The 19870-nt window shown below is 54.9% G+C and overlaps 3 protein-coding genes across 7 annotated transcripts in view; 1 reads left to right on the plus strand and 2 right to left on the minus strand.

Moving 5' to 3' along the window:
* LOC105184426 (uncharacterized) overlaps positions 1-6959 on the minus strand; it is a 113742-nt gene extending 106783 nt beyond the window's left edge. Inside the window, exons 1-2 of one of the 5 annotated variants that reach the window (XM_025300188.1) lie at positions 6645-6959; positions 3708-3848 (exon numbers count right to left, since the gene is read on the minus strand). In XM_025300188.1, coding sequence (XP_025155973.1) covers positions 3708-3733 — 26 coding nt within the window. In that variant the 5' untranslated portion in view covers positions 3734-3848; positions 6645-6959. Of the gene's footprint in view, positions 1-3707; positions 5577-6611 lie in introns of those variants that run through there. The other 4 variants (XM_025300187.1, XM_011143224.3, XM_025300186.1 and 1 more) reach the window with 4 other exon arrangements.
* A 3302-nt stretch (positions 6960-10261) lies between these two features.
* LOC105184425 (uncharacterized) lies at positions 10262-11753 on the minus strand. The gene is made up of 2 exons (XM_011143220.3): positions 11538-11753; positions 10262-11259 (listed from the first exon to the last, which is right to left on the minus strand). Exons 1-2 carry the CDS (start codon positions 11560-11562, stop codon positions 10406-10408), a joined length of 879 nt encoding a protein of 292 aa, XP_011141522.1. The 5' UTR covers positions 11563-11753; the 3' UTR covers positions 10262-10405.
* A 2027-nt stretch (positions 11754-13780) lies between these two features.
* bif (protein phosphatase 1-binding protein bifocal) overlaps positions 13781-19870 on the plus strand; it is a 29026-nt gene continuing 22936 nt past the window's right edge. Inside the window, exon 1 of the mRNA XM_025300165.1 lies at positions 13781-18363. Within this exon, the coding sequence (XP_025155950.1) occupies positions 15070-18363 (3294 nt within the window). The 5' untranslated portion in view covers positions 13781-15069. The remainder of the gene's footprint in view (positions 18364-19870) is intronic.

A 19870-nucleotide genomic window follows, 5' to 3' on the forward strand; every position in this document is an offset into this window, starting at 1 on the left:
CGTTGATCTCCTCACGCTCAGCTCTCCTCCTGCTGCTATATGCGGAAATACATTTCTGGGTCTCTCGTGTTCTTAAGTGAGTTCTTTCGGTGAGTATCTCCGCTCGCGAGCGACTATAATTCAGTTGGTTAAAAATAAATAACTGAGAATTACGTCAGAGCAGGGGAAGCTACTCGAACTGTGTCAAAACTAACTCTCGGCGAGTAATCGTTCACGTCACAAAATATTATACCTAAGCTATTTCTTGTTTCGCCGCGTTCATCTGACGAACTCTGACACCTCGCGGAAAGAAAGGTAAGAAGAGAGATAAAAGCCGACGACGATGAGACAAAAGTTGGAAAGTTGCGGGCGGCAAGAATGAAAACGCGCTTCGTGTAACCGCGGCGGCGAACGGTAGGCGGCTCTACGTAATTAATTATAGAGCGTTTTCTTAGTTTTCTCGAGACTCGATGGAAAATCCCCCCCCCCTCCTCAATCTCTGAAGGGGCACAATGGCCGACTGATCTTAATTGAGACGCTTTAATTACCCGTTCGTCGGCGCGCACGAACGCGAGAGACAGAGGAGAAACAAGCGCACGCAAAGTGCCTTGTCGTCGCGCGACTTCTTCTCTTCCTACGAAGCTTCATTTTCTCGAAATGAGAAAAGAAAGTTGCCGCTGCGTGCGCTATCTCGCAATCGATCCCACAATAGCCTGCCGATTCCCGCGCTAATTAGGGACAACCACTTAATTGGGCGTTACCGCTTCTTCTGCTTCTCCTCTCTCGTTAGAGGCGCCGCGCGCGCGTCGAGAGGAAATCTTCGCAATCTTATGCAAAACGCGAGAAACGAGATTACACATGGCGATAATTCCCCCGGCGGGTACGAAACAAGAAAGAAACGAAATAACAAAATACGTTAGAAAAAGAAAAAGAACTGCTGAAATCTCAAATCTCAATTAATCGGCACGCGATGTGTCCGTTCGTCGAATTAGCATTCCAATTGGTCTCGCGCAGGTGTCCCGCGAGTGAAATGAGAACAATCGCGAGTCCGAGCAAAATGGAGTCAACGCGAATCGAATCGAGTCATCATTCGCCACCTGACATTTTCGACGCGAAACGCGCCGACACGAAGCCGGCGAGTATGACATTTACATAGCCGCCCGCAGCGGGGCCAGTCGTATCTGATATCATATCCGAGTTCACGGTCCGATAATTTTGTATCGCTACCTTTACCTTTCAGCAAACTGTTCGTATCCGACCAGTCGCATTTCGAGAGCCCTAGAGCCTTCGAGGGGAACTCGCGCATGTAACGACCTGCAGGTCGTTCCCGAGACCCGTTCGGCAATCATTCGCGAATCGAGCTAACCCGTTCGTTCGTATTTATCGCCGATAATATCGCCGTGAATTTTGCGAGCGAATGACGGATTTATCCGTCGCGGAAAGCATTAACAACATAAGTAACGCGCCTTCATCGAGAGCTCTCTTTCGGGATAAAATTGATCCGCGTCTCTCTCTCTCTCTCTCTCTCTCTCTCTCTCTCTCTCTCTCTCTCTCTCGTTAGCCGGCCGGTCAAGTTTAAAGCTCGTCTCCAATCGGATCTCTGGATCATTGCTTTCCTCGATGATCAATTTCTCCGCGCGCACGAACCGGCATCGGCGGATTTTTAACGCAGTCATCGCGTTCGGCAATTCGCGATTCACGCGCGAGTCACAGCGAGAGAGTCGGGTATTTATTATCGAAACAAGTATTTCTCGTATGATAGCTAAAATAAGTCTGATGAAATCTGCATCTGGGAATGTAATCAATTTCTTGTCTTACGTGACTCTACTTAATCGACGATAGGCCGAGCCCGAAAGATCTATCCGATAACGCGGACATTTCGACGGTCATAAATTCATTCTACATCACCAAATGCAAATTACAACGTAAAACGACGGCGATATAAACGTTCAGTATATGCCCCGTTCCTTATTCACTTCCACACTCCGCGCGCTTCAATCGCACATTTCAATTTTTCAAACGGACGACGGCAAAGCGCGCGTCCACGATGTATGAAACTATTCCGACCGCCGTGCGTCGTCCGCCGATATTTCCCTATGAACGATCGACGTTTATACCTCTCTACGATAGCGCATTCGCCGTATAAGAGAGGAACGAGCGGGATGATCGACGGCAAGATATACGGCGGAATAAACGTCCGGCACGTGAGAGTGTCCGTGACCGAAAGTAGTCACGAAGAGAGAGAGAGAGAGAGAGAGAGAGAGAGAGAGAGAGAGAGAGAGAGAGAGAGAGAGAGAGATCAGTCGATCGTTTTAAATGCGCTTAAATTAACTCACGCAATGAGCAGCCCGTCGACAGAGTCCTACATACGGTAACAAAAAGTAACGCGGAGCCCATAGGCGCCGCGAGTCGTTCCCGCGAGTTACCGGTATATACGTGCGGCGCGCGCATCGCGGTCGTAGCGACGCGCAATTACTTTGATTGGCGGCCAATTACGCGGACGTGCCTAGTTTGCTTTAACGAAAATAAATAATTATCAAAATGAAACTCTCGCTTGACGCGCCGGTCGTTATTACCCGGGCGTACCGCGCGCCCGCGCGAGATTGGCACGCATGCAACGCTACTGAGTTATCTCGGATTCGTTAATTATTAGCGCTGTCATTCCCAGTTAGGTCTCGAGTTAGGCAGTGAGCATCGAAAGCGAATTCCGAACTGTGAGTGCGGAGCGTAACACGAGAGAGGCGTCGCGTCGGCCGCGCGGTGATAAATTATCCGGGAGACTGTTGATGTCGGTCAGCTGGGAAAAATGAAAACGCGGAAATTACGGATATTTACATATTCCTGGGGGACGTGCGACTGGCTAACGCGAGAGTATCACACTTCCTCGTTTGACTCGCTGTAGCAAGATGGAGAAGAAAAATACGCGGGGTGGAACGTGTCGACCGTTGAGCCTCGTTCGGGCGAGCGAAATTCGCCCGAGCAAATCATCAAGTCGCTCGAGGATAATGTTATAATATAATTATTGCAACGAGTTACTAATTGTTGAATCGGTGACGCGCGGTCGGCAAGCACCGCGATACAATGTATTGTATTTTGGGAACACGTAACTCGATCAGCGGATACCGATGTTTGTTTGCACAAGGTCGGCCGGCGATATTTTGTTGATCCAACTCCGCTCTTTTTTATCTCCACGTGTAAACGAAATGCTCTCCTCCTTCGTGTAAATGTTTGTACTTGGGTCACGCGGAGAGCGAGGAACTTTTAGGTGAGGCAAAATTACATGCAAAGAGAGAGAGAGAGAGAGAGGAGAGGGGGGAAGGAGAGAACTCTCTCGCTCGTCGATTCGAAATCCGAGAGATCGCGAGCAATGAGAAAAACGGAACGCACCGCGCGAGTCTGCGACGCATCGTTGCGAGACCGCGGCGTGTTAAATGAATGGGTAAAAAAAAGAGAAGGAAAAAGCAGGAGGGAAAGAGAAACAAAATCAGCGCGTGTTCACTCGCGAGAGCGGAACGCGCGCTGGTCAAGTCGATTCTCCGGGGCCGTCTTCGGCCACACATGCGGCTCCGCTCGTTATTACAACGTTACAGCGGTGGAACGGGCCTTCGTTATACGGAATGGCCGCTGGCCGCGCTTACTGTTATCGTCGAGCGTATACAATAACACACACGGCGAACAACCGGCAACAATTCTATTATTATTAATTTCGCTTCTCAGCGTGGACTCACCTCAAAGCACGCTGCGTGGTCTTCATCTTCGGCGACCTCTTCCTCCTCCTCTGCTGCCCGTCGCTCCGAACGGTGGATCTGCCTCTGCTTCCTCCTCCTCGGAATTTCAGCCGCTATTCCAACGATCGGATGCACCTTCGTCTCTTCCGAAACACCACTGATAATTGCACACGCGACTCGCGAACCGTGTATACACACACACGCACGCGCACCACACACACACACACACACACACTCTCTCTCTCTATATCCCAGAACACCAGGGTCTCCGCGAGGATCGACGGCGCGAGCCTCGCGGCAGCCTCCACCACCGAGCGAACGGAACCCGAACGGAGGCTCAACCTGGTGGGCGAGCGAGCGACGCCTTCACCGCGGCGCGTCGCGCAAAAGAGCGCGGTGAATTAGATCAGTGGGACTCTCGGACGACCGAGAAACTTAGGTCGCACGAGCGGCGAAAGGCCCTGAGCTTCTCTTCCTCTTTCTCCTTCTGCCTATCTGTGTCCGTCTCTCTCTCTCTCCCTTTCCCCCACGCTCCTCCCTCTGTCCGTCTTTACTCACTTTATCCGATCTGATTCAACGATATTTTTCATCCGCTACGCCCTTTATTATCGCAGATTCGATCTTCCTGCGATCGTTTGATGCTCCCTCCTCCTCCTCGCGCGTCTCCCCGAATCCTCGTGAGAACTCGCGAGCCGCACGCACTCTCCGCGCGAGGTTAGGTTCTACTCTGGCAACGCGCCCGTTACCTATACCGTTCGTCGTCGCTGAATCCTCCCCGGGCTACGACGAATTGTCGTGCTCCTGCGAGCGCGAGCGGATCAGCAGCGCAACACCACGCCGCACACTTTTTCCGAGAGTGCACCGACTTCGACTTTCACGTTCGCGCACTATCGGCCGCCGCGGATCGGCATGGCGACGACGACCACCGCGCAGCAGCGTGGAGGAATCGCACTCACACTCGTCACTCGCGACGCATCACTAGCAATGTTTACGAGCGCGCGCGGGGCTCCTTCGATTCTGACTGGCGCGCGCTAGAGGTCGGCGGGACGCGGGCATCGCGCGCTCCTGCGTCGTGTAAACAAAGCGCGAGCGTTGTTTTCATCCGGATCCGGCGCTTTTCTCGCGACGACGGCAGGCCGACAGCAATTTTCAAAGCGCGATGGAACACGCGCAGCTCCTTCCCCGCAGCGGATACGAGCGGGACAAGCTAGACTAGCGCACCGGACTTAACGGCGACGACGGTGCCGATCGAGCCGACATCTGCCGCGGATTTTCAAATTCCCGCCGACGCGCTCGAGATAAGAAAAAAAGAATATGGCGACGGGTGTGAGGAACAACGCGGTGTCCGAAAGTGCGATCTTACGTGCGGCCGGGCACCTGTGCGAGCCGATTTTCATCGCCCTCGCTCGTCACGCTACGACGATCGATTCCCCCGTAGTGGCCGTCGGTCGTTGATGCCGAGATCCTTCGGGCGCCTTGTGGGCGCGCGCGTCTCTCTCTCTCTCTCTCTCTCTGCTCGATCTTGCTCCTGCCGAAAATCCTCGTAAGTCGGAGCAGGTGCGGAAGATGCCGGTTTACGCCGTCAGGCACCGCAGCCTGCTCCTCTTCTTCCCCGGCCACGCTTCTCCCGGAGAAAAGAGAGAGAGAAAGAAAGAGGGAGGGAGAGAGAGAGAGAGAGAGAGAAAGAGAAAGAGTGAGGACGCGTCCGGGCGCGAACGAACGAACGTACGTACATACGTACGTACGCGAAGACTGGTTTCACGAGGCTCCCCCGTGTCCACGACCGGCCAGACTACTTCGAGCCGCGATAGAACGGGACGGTGCGACGAGCGCGAGCGTGAACGCAAACGAGACGAACGAACGAACGAACGAACGAACGAACGAACGAAGAACGGACGGACGGACGGACGGACAGGCCGACCCACGAACGAACGAACGAACGAGAGAGAGAGAACGAATGAACGGCCGGCCGGCGCGGCGCGGCGTTGCGCGCCGTGAGAGAGAAGAACGGGCGCGAGCGAGGGAGCGAGCGAGCGAGCGAGCGAGCAAGCGCGCGCGCGCACGCGCGCAGAGGAGAGCGCGGTGGGTCCCGTTCTACGGAAAGAGGCTTATTCCAGCGAGCGCGAGGAAGTACTGTTACTTAGACGGGGCCCAGCAGCGGGGGTCGTAACGCGCCGTGACGCGCGGTCCGGGACGCGTGCTGCATGTAATTTCGGTGGGAAATAGAGAAAAAAGAGCGCGCGCGACTGGTCGGATGACGCGCGTTCGCTCCGTCAGTCGGCGCCGCTCGCGAGCGATTTTCTCGACGACGAGTGGCGTGTCTGTCTGTCTCTCTCTCTCTCTCTCGCGCGCACGCGCGCGCGCGCGCGGCTGTCTTCCGCGCGTCGCGTGAACTTTCGCGGCTTTCGCTCGTCTCTCGGCCGGCACGGACTACGTATCGACGGGTCGCCACAGCAGTGGGGAACCGTATTGTTCCCCCTGCGTGAGAGACAGGTGGCGCCGAGGGCTCGTCTTACGACGGGGTTGACTTTCGACTGCACGGCACACGCGTACGGCTTTTCACTGTTTCCTCGCAGCCACGCGCCGTTGTTGAATCGCGCGGTGCGTCGGGCTCCGCGGGTTTACCATCAATACCGCCCCGTACACAAAGAGACTGACGCGCCGTGTCCCCGCGTTTGTGTCTGGGACTCTCGACTTCCCGCCCGGGTGGAGAAAGCGCGCTAGCTCGGCGGGGGGATGCGCGGGGTGAGGCAATGCGGCGCCACTGCAGTGTGTAAACAAATCTCGTCGCGGCCAATGTTTTGTTCCGCGTACTCGCGATCGGAGCCTCGCGCACCGCTACGCAACGTATAATAGTACGCACGCATATGTGTGTGTGTGTGTGTGTGTTGTGTATGTACGCACTCGTCTATGACGTGGATGCCCCTTGCTAGTCACCTGCTTTATCCCGATGGACGACACGTGCGGGTGGATAGGTGGCCCGATGCTTTACGTGTTTCGCGTTAGCGCTCTCGACGTAGCGTGTTCTCGTTTCCCGAGGCGGACGAGGATACACGCTCACATGTCGAGCGAGAACGCGCGCGGCTGTTGCGCTTGGGTCCTCTCTATCTCTCTCCCTCTCTCTCTTTCTCTCTCTCTCTCTCTCTCTCTCTCTCACTCCCTCTGACTTTTCGTCGGCGTCGCAGAGCGCGAAACGATACACAGAGCGTACTCACCGCTCGATGGTCGCGGCACGACTGGACGGCCGACCACCTCCGCACCATTGCCCGCCACATTCAGGCTCGTAGACGCGCGACGCGGCGCCCCGTGGCTTCCACTCCGCCGAACCGAGGCAGAACGGAGCTGGGACCGAGAGAACTCCCGGACGCTACGGTTAAACGAAACGTACCGAATGCGCGCCGTCGTGACGTCACATTCGGTGAAGAGAGCATCATTTTTGTAACATCACTCCGGACGTATCCGCAAGGAATTCTGGAAGGATGATCTTGAAGACCGATATCAAACGTCGGCTTCCAGACTCACTCTTCTCATGTATAACAGTATATGATTTAACGTTGTAATTAGAGTTACTTGTACGGCCTCCAAGCTACATACGTAAGACCGAGCCTTGACCTTAACCTTAGTAAGTTATATCTTAATACTTATATCGATCCCTGCACTCGAAGGGATTTGTCGCTTCGGTGGAAACAGTTCTCTAATAATGATAACGAGTAAAAATCAGGTACGGATGCACCGGTGCACACGAGATATTTATGAAATTTCACTTAGGGACGGTTGTTCCGACTTCTTGGTAAGTTAACTGACAGTTAAATCATAGTGTTTGTCTCTGTTTTTCCTTCAACTTAGACAAAGACAGACATATGATTTAACTATCAGTTAACTTAGCAAGGAACAACCTTAAAGGCCTTAAAAGCGAGCTAAACAGCTTGCTGATGTATGGGATAGAGAGCTTTTGCAAAGATCGAGTTTACTTTGAATCTGCCTGACCAGGGACAGGGGATACATGAACATTGGGCCAAGGCGATAAATTCAGCCGGGTGCAGTACCGAAATTGAACGTCATATACGTACGTACCTGCGCGTGTTCTCGCGTAAACACGTAAGTAGGCTGTGTACGCGGCCGCGCGTGTGCGCGAGAGCGTGAGGTGAGCGGGTGTAACCGGTTCCACCGATTTTTTCACGAAAAGCACTCGTGACGCTTTATAAAATTCTACGTACCCTTTGTCGTCGTCGTCGTCGTCGTCGTCGTCGTCGTCGTCGTTGGATGTCACGTATGTGTGTGCACTCGCTCTGTCGCGCACGTCGCGAGCTTAGCCCGAACTGGCGCGGTATTTCGACGCTCGCGAGGATCCGTGCGCGAGCGTAACTTTATCCGCGTTTTTATTTCTGCGAGAATGGAGAGTCCGCGAGGCGGATCTCTCCCCGGCATTTTTCCCCGTCCGCGTGGACAAGTTCGGCAAAGAGAGCAATAAAATACGCTAATGCGCGCGATACGCGTTTTAAAAGCCGGGAGCGCGTTTCTGCGGATCGAACGAGAAAACGCCTTCTCCGTTCGGAGAGAGAGAGAGAGAGAGAGAGAGAGAGAGAGAGAGAGAGAGAGAAGAGAGGGGAGAGAGAGAAAGAGAGAGAGAGAGAGAGAGAGGGGAGAGAGAGAGAGAGAGAGAGAGAGAGAGAGAGAGAGAAGGAGCGAGATTGATCTCACGAACAAAATAACAGAGCGCAGCGTCGCTCGTGTGTTAAATAATGTTCGACAGGGGTAATAAACCGGCTGTGTGTGAGGTGTACGAGTGAGCCGCGATGACAACGACCTCGCGACCAGTCGAGAAATCAGGATGAAAAATTATTCGCGCCAACTGTAACGTTATACTTTGTGCAACTCGTAGCTGGGAATATAATCGCGCGTTCTCGCGAAATCTCCGATTAGCATAATTAACTTCGGTTTAGTATACGTAATTAGCACAGAGACGTATAATTCATTGTGTATCGGCATTCAGAGCAGAGCTTCATGAAACGGATCGTTCGAAAACGATTGCATATTATTCATGAAAGTTGCGATTATTCATCGACAATGAACGACCGATTGTGAGCGGGTCGCGCTCGCTTGTTATTATCAAGCTGCATCGTTAATAAGTGCGCGAATGTACTCGACATGAATCGCGATCGATGAATCGCATCATTGTCGTTAAATCGCCATTACGCAAGCGCACCTGATTAGAGTTCGTAACTCACCGCGACTTTTGCCAACACCGGCTGCACGAAGAAGCACCTTCTTTTGCCGGCCGAATCGACTCGATCGACGTTAGTACCCCGCGTCAATTGTTCTCGCTTCGCCGAACGCTTGGTTTCGTATTTTTGTTCCCTTTTTTTTCCAGCTAGTCCAACGAGGGGCTTGCACGCTCCACGGAACTCCGAGCAATAACGGAGATCCGGTGGCACGACATCATCGACAGAGAGTAATGCTCAGTCATCGCGGACGCGACAGGTAAGAAGCCATTTTCCGTTCTCCGAAGAACAGTACCTCCATTTTTATCGCTGGGATCAATCACACTGACAGTCTTTATCCCTTAAACTTGTCTGTAAACAAATGAGCTGTCGCGGCGAGCACGTCGCGTGGCGGGAGAAGCGAATCGCGATAGCACTTGCGTCCAATTTTACAAACGCGGCCGTTGCTGCGCAATACTATTGACAAAACTCGTACACCCCTGATGGGATTTTCAGCACAGCGCCGTTAATTAACAACGCGTCCAACGCCAGGGGGAGATTTATTCATTCGAATCTCTCACGGGAGGCGAATTAACGCGGATGAGACAAATCGGTCGCGTAATACCGGGCGAAATTCTGAATCAAGCCGATATTAACCGAGAACAATGGAAAACGAGAGGCACACACGAGGATGGAGTATTTTAAAATTATTCCGCATTACGCTACGGAAGGAGCAACGTCAGTTTTTATCGGTAGACGACCTGTCGGCAGGCGCCGCTTTCTCGCGAGCAAAAACGCGACCTTCGTATACAATATTTTCGAAGATGTCTACTCGGCATCGCAGTTGTAATCGTAAAAATTCGTGACAACCACACGACTTGACAGATTATGAAGAGAAATTTCATTGTACTACGTGAGAAGCTTCCGTGAGAATATTTCGTGAAAAATCGTAAACGCGCGATCGGCTCGATCGACAATGTTCGCCATCTGGCTTGCCCCAGTCGCGCCGATTCGTTTCCAATAGCTGACGCAAACTTTTCTCGTTGCTGCGATCTTTCTTGGAAATGCTGAATTTAATGCACGGTTCAACCTGTTGCTGGTAAAGCAGCACGCTGTCGGCGAACGGTGAAGGGAGAAAGAACTCCTTTAAGAATTACCTGCCGACTCGCCGACAAGACCAGTCGCTGGTCTGAAGTGTAGAAATGACCACGGCTGTACGTGGTGGATGAAAGGTGCCTTTCCTACGGAGCGTATTGCCATCCGAAGGTACGAAGTACGAAGTACGCGTTTAAGGCAACGATTATTATGCTGTGACGCATAAGAAATAGCCCTAAAAGTAAGAGAAAGAGAAAATACAAGAGGAGTTAGGAGTTTTAATAAATCTCTCATTACACAGTCATATAATCGACGGGAATGTCGAGCAAGACTATAAAGAAAGAAATAAGCGTGATATGTTTAATTGTTTAAAAATCCAGGTTACTTGGCTGGTGAACATTGTCAGTTCCTGTTCAAAGCGAAATTCTGCGCGGCAGCGATGATCTGACACTTTTGCACTTCCATCTTCTGTTCCTTCAGCTTCAGAAGCTTATTCTTCAGTTCCAGCTCTTTTTGTCTCACGGCTATCTTCTCCTTGTGTCGTCTCTCCTTGTTCTGTTCGGCCAGCGCGAAATTCCTTTTCAATTCCTCGAAGAATTTCTCGAACATTACCGTTAGTGTTCGCTGAACCGGCGTCTCGTTGTTCCTTTCGTTGATCGTAGCGTCATGCGACGTTAATGACGGCGCCAAAGGGTCCTCTTGTTGTCTATCGCTATCTTGATCACGGCTAAGTTTCGGCATATTCGGGGAATATGTGACCGAGCGGCTCGCTGACTGCGGCCCGTTCTCTTCCAGGTACGCGTACTTCTTTTTCTCTGTAGAAATCTCGTTAAAAATCTCGTCCATGGCTCGCTTGTGCTCCCATTGTCCATAGTGCCTCATCCTGCCGGGCTTTTTCAACCGTTCGCGAAACACCAGGTTCTTATACTTGCGCTCCAACACCCGCCACTTGTTCTCACACTTCTGTGGGCTAAAATAGAAACCGTAATTCTGCATCTCCAACGATATCATCTCGAACATCTCCCGTAGACTCCTGATCTGCGTCGATTGCCCGACCATCAACCGGTACTTTTTGTATCGGTTGATGAGGCACGAGGTGGCCTTACTGGTCCACAAGTTCCACGTAGCTACGTTCACACACGTGGGTACCGCGTTGGTATTCTCGAAGTGCGTAAAGCTCTTCTCTTGCTCCTCCTCGGCGTACCGAAGAGTCGGCGGCTCCACTTTGACTTCCGTGTAAACGTCGATCGTGTCCTCTGTGAAAAATCGTCGAAAACGTTCGAGTAAGGTCGAGATCGGGTCTATCTCGAAAGCGAGTCTGTTCAGTTATGTACCAAACGTTTGCGCATACCTAACCTTAAACGACGAAGCAAGCGTTTCGCGCGCTGCGTAAACTTTCAACGACCACCGAGCTGAGGCTCGTCTACCATGACAGATTCGAGATCGTAAATCGACGACCACGACGGTGAACGGCGAGAACGACGCGCAATACAATGTCAGAGCGACGCGTCGTGAACAGTGCGAGTCGTCTTACCTCTCGGCTCCATGTTGTCGGTCATGTTCGTTGCTTATGTGCGTCGACGTTGCGATCCTACCGAGCAATCCGGTCGGAGTGCCATTCGTGGACTCGCACGTTGCTCGGCTCTCGCAGGGAGCCGAAAAACCGAAGGGAACTAGTTCCAAACCGGTTCCTGATCCGAAACTGGTTCCGTACGCGTCACGAACCGACACGGCTCCGTCGTCGCTGTGCACCCTTGAGCGTGCGCGGACGAACGGCGGCGACGCGACGCAACTTCAAGTAGTTCGCGCACGGGTTTCGAACTCATTTCAGACTGGAGTCGGAGAGACTGCTGCGACGTACTTCTTCCTCCCGGCGATTTCGAAGCGGCGATATTAGACGCTCGACTGCCGAATGTCGCCGGGACGCGCGAAGGTGAGTTCCCTACGTACGGAGTCACGATGCAAATCGTGTCCGGCAACGGCGACGGCACGTTTCGGTTTGCGCAAACCGCCCATCGGAACCGTCGCGCTTCAAATGGAAACTTGTCGCCGCTGCTAACTGGATACTTTCTAATAGAAATCGAAACGTCGTTGTTGACTGTTTACACTCCAATTTGACTCGAGGAGGTGGCCATAAGTGTTTATCGTCGGTTGGGAATGTGAATTGTGGCCTCTTAAGTGGGCAGTACCCACCGAGGCGAGGATCGTAGTCTTCGACTGCGACGAGAATAGGAAGCGACTGCCGGAGCTTCGCTGTTCGGAGGATCGAGCGGGGGGGGACGCGGGTTATTACGCGCAGGAGCGCGCAATGCGCAATGTCCTTAATTGTAACTCGAAATCTTCGTAACTCCGGCGTTCCCGAGCGATTTGCGTTCCTAGCGAGTCTAACGCAAGTAATTCGCCGTTTGTGTTCCAGCTTACATCACCTCCTCGTAAAACTTGGCGCGCTTCGTGACGCAATCGGACGAGGGTCGTTACTCGCGCCAACCGACGACGTTACGGCGGACGGTGCTTCTCCGCCGGTGTAAAGGTGCGTCGGACTTTTTACATAAAATATACAACTAATTGAATTTTATATTTTCGTTCCGCGGCTCGAGCCGCGTATCGCTCGGAATGCGAGACGAGCGCGCGCGCGCGCGCGCCGACGAGTTCTTCGCTCGAGCTCAAATACTAATTTCGCCTCGGCGCATTCTCACAGAACACGTAGTTGCGCCGTTTGCGCGCGTAAAATTGCGACATCGGTGAAATCCGGCTTCGCCGGAGCGACAACTCCCTCGAGATCGACGCCTCGGAACTTCCGATTCATCCCGCGATCCCGAAACTTGCGGCGCGGCCCGCGCGCTTACGGAATATCGTATTCTTATTCTTATGTTCTCGTGCAATCGCCGAACAAGGCCGAAAATCAGGATCACGCGAAAAAGCCTCTCCCGCGCCGGTGTAAAAGGCGGCGGACGTCGAATCACGCGAGGGGGATAATCGCGGCTACCGCGATGTAACGACCAGCCGTAGATAATTCGCCTTGCCATCGAGGCAGCAAGAGCCGGACCTTTCACCGTTCTTACCGATAATTACGCGCTCCTTAACATCCCTCGGACAATGGCCAATGGCCGCGGGATTATGGAACCGCGAAGTCGCGGAGAAGTGGAGCGACGGGAGCTGCGCGAAACGTCGCCGTCGCGACGGTGAAGCACCACCGGACGAGAGCGAAGCGTACCGCCATATTGCGACACTACGCGCTTACTTCGGTGCGTCAAATCGCGTCTGCTAAATAAGAACAACGAGAACGGCAACTCGCGGTGCGTTCCGTGCGGGTACGCACACGTGTAACGTGTCATAACGAGAGTAACCGCGCGTAGAAAGGCATCGGTAAACAGAGAGAGAGAGAGAGAGAGAGAGAGAGACGCTACGCATCGCTTTCCCCTGCGCGCATACCTCGGAGTTTGACTCCCGTTGAAATTTTGAGCGAATCGCGAATCGCCAGCAAGTCCTCGAAAACGACGACACGTCGTGCCCTCCCGACACGCGGCGAATCTAGTTTCGATTTTTCGTCCGCGTGTCATGCGGCCGATACGAGCGCCGCCGCGCTCGCTCGTCGCGTCGCGACGACGTCTCTCTCTCTCTCTCTCTCTCTCTCTCACTCTCTCTCTCTCTCTCTCTCTCTCTCTCTCTCTCTCTCTCTCGTGATCGTGCGCGCTCGGCGGGAGAGCGACGAGAAAGGCGCGCGCGCGCGCGGAAATGAGGAAGGGTGAACCGGCGCGCGTAGAAGGCAGAAGGGCGAGGAGACGGCGGGGTGCGCGACTGCGAGAGCGGCGATCTTCGGTGGCGGGATCGGGGCAGATGGGAGCGCGAGACGGGCGCGTTCGCCTTTCGTTCGACCAGGGGTTTCGTGCATACGCGAGAGTGAGCGAGTGAACGAGCGAGAGCGGTAAATCCAGATACTTTCGATTTCGTCGAGCGGGCCCGACTCTCGCCCGCCGCGAGCCGCGCGCCACGGCTTCGCGTACCCCAGGAGGCGAACATGCCAGTCATCGTGCGGTAGAGCAACGGCGTGTGTACTCGTCGCTCGCGACGTGCGTCGCGGTGTACGCCGAATAATAATTCGCCCAACAGCGCGGCGACGCGCCGCTGTCAACACAGAGAGAGTATCGTGCGCGCGACGTGACAGTTTCTTCTCCGAGACGCGGCGCGCTTTACGCGCGGCGAGCCGTCGCCTCGTCGTTGTCGCACACGTTCAACGAATACGCGAGACGCTCTCGTCGTCGTCGGTGCGGTCGCGAGAGCGGCAGGTGGACGCGCGCGAGTGCGCGCGCATTTTCGCGAGACTTCCAGTGCGAGAGAGTGCGACGACGGGGACCGGCGGAACGAGAGAGAATGCAGCAGAAACGATCGATTTTCGCGCAGACTTGCCGACCCGAGACTGGCTGAGACGTCGCGAACGTCTACATGGCGATCGGGAGCGCGACGGCGGCCAACACCGGCAGCGGAGAGACCGAAGGAAAGCGAGCGAGCGGGGACCTTGTGTAGAGAAGGCGACACGGAGCGACAAGCGTGCGTTTGCTTGTCCCGTCGACCGCCGTCACCGTCGCCGCGTCCTCTGTCCACCGTTTCTCTCGTTCCTTCTCTCTCTCTCTCTCTCTCCCTCTCTCTTTCTCTTTCTCTTTCCCTCCCGAACAGACCCGATCGTGTATGCGCGCGCGTGCTCGACCGTATGCTCGGCGTGTCAGTAGTCATCGATTTTCCGGCGATCGTGTTGCCGCCGGCAGAGAATCGCGCGAACGGCAGTTATGAAGTGAGAGGCAGCCCGGAGTAGCGTGAGAGAGAGGGAGAGAGAGAGAGAGAGAGAGAAAGAGAGAGAGAGAACCCGACGTATGTGCGTACAACGTACGCACGCACGTACGTCGTCGCCGTCGTCGTCGTCGTCGTTGTCTCGTGTTGCGAGGAAGCTTCGAGGAGTAGTGAGAGGTGGAGCAAGATAGAGATAGAGATAGACAGAGAGAGAGAGAGAGAGAGAGAGATAGAGAGAAAGAGAAAGAGAGAGCGCAAGCTGTCGTGAGCGCGCGTCCAACATGGCTACCGCCGGCAGCAACGCGACGACAAACGCCGGCATCGTCGAGGCGAACGGCGGCAGCAACGTGCCGCAGTGGAAGCGCGACCTGATACAACGTCGTCGTCAACAGAGCAAGGTCCTCGCGAACAACGGCGCGAGCGTAAAGCTATGCAGCGCGGTGATCGGAACGTCATCGTCGGCGGGTACGGCAGACGGCGGTGTCGAGCATCACGCGACAGCACTGCAGGAGTATTGCCCTGTCGCCGGCACGCTTCGCGCGGTACGCTCCACGACGACGACGACGACGACGACGACGACGACGACGGCGGCGGCGGCGGCAGCAGCGGCGGCAAGCAACGAGTACAACACATCGAACATCACGGTTTGCGTAGCTGGTGATGGTGGTGGTGGTGGTGGTAGTGGTGATAGTGGTGCTGCTGCTGCTGCTGCTGGTAGTAGTGGTAGTAACACGCTGTTATCCTCCTCTCCCTCTTCGTATCCCTCGAGAAGGCCGCCGCTGAGCAGTGGCGCCATCGTCGTCGCGGGAACAACGTCAACGGCCGCTGACTTCGCGCCGGCAGTCGCGTACAACATGCGTCTCGAGGCGGATCTGTCGCTCTGCTCGGACGCGGAGGATGTTCTGAACGGTGCGCCGGGCAAGTTAACGGCGGACATGTCGGAGCGCAAGTTGTCGTCGTCGGAATACACCGGCGACTCGGTAGGCGAGAACGAGGAAGCGACGGCTACGACGAGAACGTCGGACGGTAGTAGAGCGAGAACGAGCGGTGACATCAACAATATCAACGTCGAGAACACGCAGCGTGACGCAATTCGCACGGTCGTTATCGCACGTAGCGGCGGCGGCGGCGGCGGCGGGAAGGACTCTCACAGCGAAACGACGCTCGGCAACAGGACGATGAAGGAATCGTCGCGGACGGTCGCGATGACGGCGAGTCGCGCGTCCAACGAAGACGCGGAGAGCGACAGTTCCGAGGAGCTGCAGTACGGACCGGGGATCGTGAACAAGCTCAAGAGCAAGTACCTTAACCTCACTTTACGCGAGACGAACAAGAGCCGCGTGTCGGTGCAGCGGTTTCGTCGCGCGGCCAGCCTCGAGGATTTGCTCGACCGCGACGACGACGAGGCATCCGGCCATGAGAAGACCGCCGTCACGAGGAAGTACGCGAAGCGGGATGGTCCGTCGAGCGGCGGCGGCGGCGGCGGCAGCAGCAGCAGCAGCGGCGGCGGCGGCGGCGGCGGCGGCGTCGTCGTCGTGGCCAAGAGCGACAGGTACCGAAATGCGTCTCGTGGCAACGACTCGATGAAACGGGCGCGCAGCGTCGAGACCCTCATGAGGTACAACAGCGCGTCAATGGACGAGACTACGCGTGCCGGTTCGGCGCCGGGTCCACGTCCGGCGACGAACGGCGTCCGCCGCCAGGAACCGGTCAACGACCACATCATTCTCGTGGACCGTACATCCGTGAAGATCGAGAGCCGGCTGGGTGACCTCGATCGGCCGAAGCCGATCAACAAGCCGAAGAGGATCAAGCCGGTGCTGGCGGAGACAGAACGGCCGCCGCCGGATCTAGTCAAGACCACGATGAGGATCTTTGAGGGCTCGGCGAAGAAGCTGAAGCCCAAGGGCGAAGTGGCCGCGAAGGTGGCGACTTTCAAGACCATCAACGACACGTTCAAGCAGGCGCAGGCGACGCAGAAGAAGCTGGTGGTGCCGAAGCCGCCGGTGCAGCCAAAGCCGTTCGTCAACGGCAGTGCTCGCGGTGGTGCTGCCGCAGGCAACGTCGTCGGCTCACCGAAGAGGATCGTTCTGCCAACACACAAGCCGACGGCGGAGCTGATCGAGACGCAGGACGGCGAGGAGGAGTACCACATAGACGGCGTGATCACGGAGCCAATCGTGCAGTCGGTGTCGTCGGTGGTGAGTAAATTTCAGCAGATCGAAAAGTCGCACTCTCCTTCGCCGTCGCCGGAACCTTCGAGCTACCAGAAACTCAAGTTCTCCCCGGCGAACAGTCCGGAGCCGCCCACGGCTTCCTGCAAGTCCAAGTCGGCCCTGTCCGCCCTGGAGATCACGATAAAATCGCCACCTCTCACACCGGTGCTCTCGCCGAGGATCACGTCACCCAGATTGCAGAGCCCGTCTTCACCGGTTAAGGACTCGACGGTCCGTTTCCAGGCGTCGAGTCTGCTTCACAAACCGCCGCTGCCGGGTTCCGCCGGAGCGAGGGAGTCTTCGAAAACGGAGCCGACGGAATCGTCCAAACCGCCACGTCCGCAAGTGGAGAGGGAGCCTGCGAGAACGAGCGTTGAGCATCCTCAGCAGCAACTGCGACTTCCGGAGTCGTCCGCTCACGTGGAACGAAAAGACGACACGAAGTCGAGTCGCGTCGCGTCCAACAATGCGACGGAGAATATCGTCGCCGAGGAGGAGATCGTGGACGGGCCGAGGACCATCTCGAAGAACGCTCTGGATAACATCGGCAGAGCCGGTACGACGATGCAGTTCAACTTCGGCGACAAGTCCACGGCGAACAAGAGTTACCTGCCGGGTGCGAAGCGAAACGGACAGAAGCTCGCGGACGAGCGGACACCGGACGAGGACGATCGCTGCTGCGCGAACACGGAGAGGACCAGAGAGTCCGGAGGAAAGTCAGTCTCATCGTCGAGTGCACCACTGAACATCGTGACAACCTGCGAGACAACCGCGTCGGCCAAGTTGCAAGTTTGCCAAGAGAGACTCGAGTCGGAGAAAGAGGAGAAGCTCGACGACGACAAGGAGGACGTCGAGGAGAAGCCGATTGTGCCAGAAAGTAAGCCCATCGGCGCTATTAGCAGCTTGGGCCTGATCAAGCCTGCGACTACGACGACGGTGAGCACCACGACCACCACGTCGTCGGCGTATCCGCAGAGTAACAACGAGACGAAGACGATCAGATGTCAAAAGAGCGAGTTTTCGCCACCGCAGAAGCAGATCGGCATCATACGGCCGTTGGTCTCCACGAAGACGCAGCAGAATCTGAGCAATCGCGAGCTCGAGAAGAATCTGATCAACCGGGTCAAGAGTATCGAGCAGCCGACCAAGGTCGTGGTGAGCCTGAAGAGCGCCGACGAGATACAGCCGGCGAAGAAGACGAGCGCAGCGAGCGGCGGCGGCGGCGGCGGCCTCTGGGACACGAAGCCGTGGAATCAGCAGAACAACACGATGGTATTTAACTTCAGCAACCGCAAGGATGTGCCGGATTATATCGAGAACGACGGTCTCATCATCAGGAGAAAACGGGAGAAGCCAAAGGTGAGTCACGCACCGATTGAGATTCGGCCGCTTCCCTGATTACTCGGTACGCCTTCGCGAACGATGTTTACCTTCGATAACCGCCGATGACGAACACGGGGCGAGATATATATATATATATATATATCCTAACCTGATCGGGCGTTGCATTATCGCGCTAATAAGTAAAGCTTCTCCGAAATCACGCGCGCGCGTGCGCGCGGCGCTTTCTAAAACGCTCGGCCGGCGAAGCGCTCGTTTCCTCTTCTAACCTCCTCGCTGAGCATCACGCATCATCGCGTCCGGCTCGCGCGGCGCGGCGAGGCAAAGTGAAACCGAAGGCGTCCGACATTCAGCGGAAAATGAGAGAAATTAGGCGCACGATGGATCGACGATTCGTTCCAGGGACTTACTTTCTCGTATTAGATAATCCGGAAATGTTCGCCCGCGCGTGATAGCGGGGCGCCGATTATTCTCCCGGTCGATAATCGAGGATTCTCCCTGTAATGTTTATAATCCGCGAGTCTCCGTCTCGTTCGGGACGAAATTATCACGCGTACTTAACGGCCGCCTTTCACGCGATATCATTAATCGTCGTCGATTCGGACGCGCTTCGCATTCGGCCCGTCGAATTCGCGAGTTATCGCGACGACGAGCGTAATAACCGGCTCGCACGAGTCTCCATTTAAATCCTTATCTCCGTGAAACCTCGCCTACGGGAGCAAGGCGAAATTGTGTTGTCACCGATTCGATCGATAGAGCTTCGTCCTTCCGATATCCGAAGCGACACTTGTCACTCGCGCTGTGTCATTAATTAGAAACGCGCGCGCTTTATCGCGGCGGTTTATGCGTCATCGTTTGGAGTGTTATTCGTGTCGTGCGTAAGGCCAGATTGTTTTCAAACTTTTCTCACCGCGACAACTCGGACGACGACACTCTACTCTCTCACCATGTGGAACGCTTCTCGAACAGAGATTCGTGCCTCTTAATCGAGCATGGACAGGTGTTTGAATCCAGGTGTGTGTATGTGTGTCTCGAGTTATTACACGCAGCGTCTCCATCGCGCGCTTTCTCTCGATTAGAGACACCAGATCTGTCTGTCTGAAGTGAGAATTCAGATCTTTGTAGTCCCTAGAGCCTTGTCGCGGTACAATAAACAGGGTTACCCGATGCGACACGATTATTTCCGGGACATTTTTTAGGCGACGGTTGAAAAACAGGTTGTTAGAGAATTTTAGTTAAATTTGAGAGATAAACGGGTAAGACGGCTAAGGAGAGATGCCGCTGTGCGCTCGCAACAAACAAAAATGCGTGAATTAGATGCCAGCAGAGAGAGAGATTTGCACGCAAACCGTGCGATTGTATTTTTTACCACGCAAATGGCTTAGTTGACATCAATTTTCTTAGGTGGCACGTCGAAAAATTCGACCCTATAAATCGCAGTGACCGCTCTCAGGTTCCTCTCTGTGGAACCCCAGTTAGAAACATGAATGTTACGATTATGATTCTGTTGAAATTCCTGATTTTC

Source organism: Harpegnathos saltator, unplaced genomic scaffold, assembly GCF_003227715.2.
Source record: "Harpegnathos saltator strain DR-91 unplaced genomic scaffold, Hsal_v8.6 scaffold33, whole genome shotgun sequence".
Lineage (NCBI taxonomy): Eukaryota > Metazoa > Arthropoda > Insecta > Hymenoptera > Formicidae > Harpegnathos > Harpegnathos saltator.

Excerpts from the sequence above, each read along its gene's own strand:
- LOC105184425 (XM_011143220.3), bottom strand. The coding sequence starts at position 11,562 with ATGACCGACAACATGGAGCCGAGAG. Across the intron at positions 11,260-11,537 it reads CGACAACATGGAGCCGAGAG|AGGACACGATCGACGTTTAC; the intron begins GTAAGACGACTC and ends GATTTTTCACAG.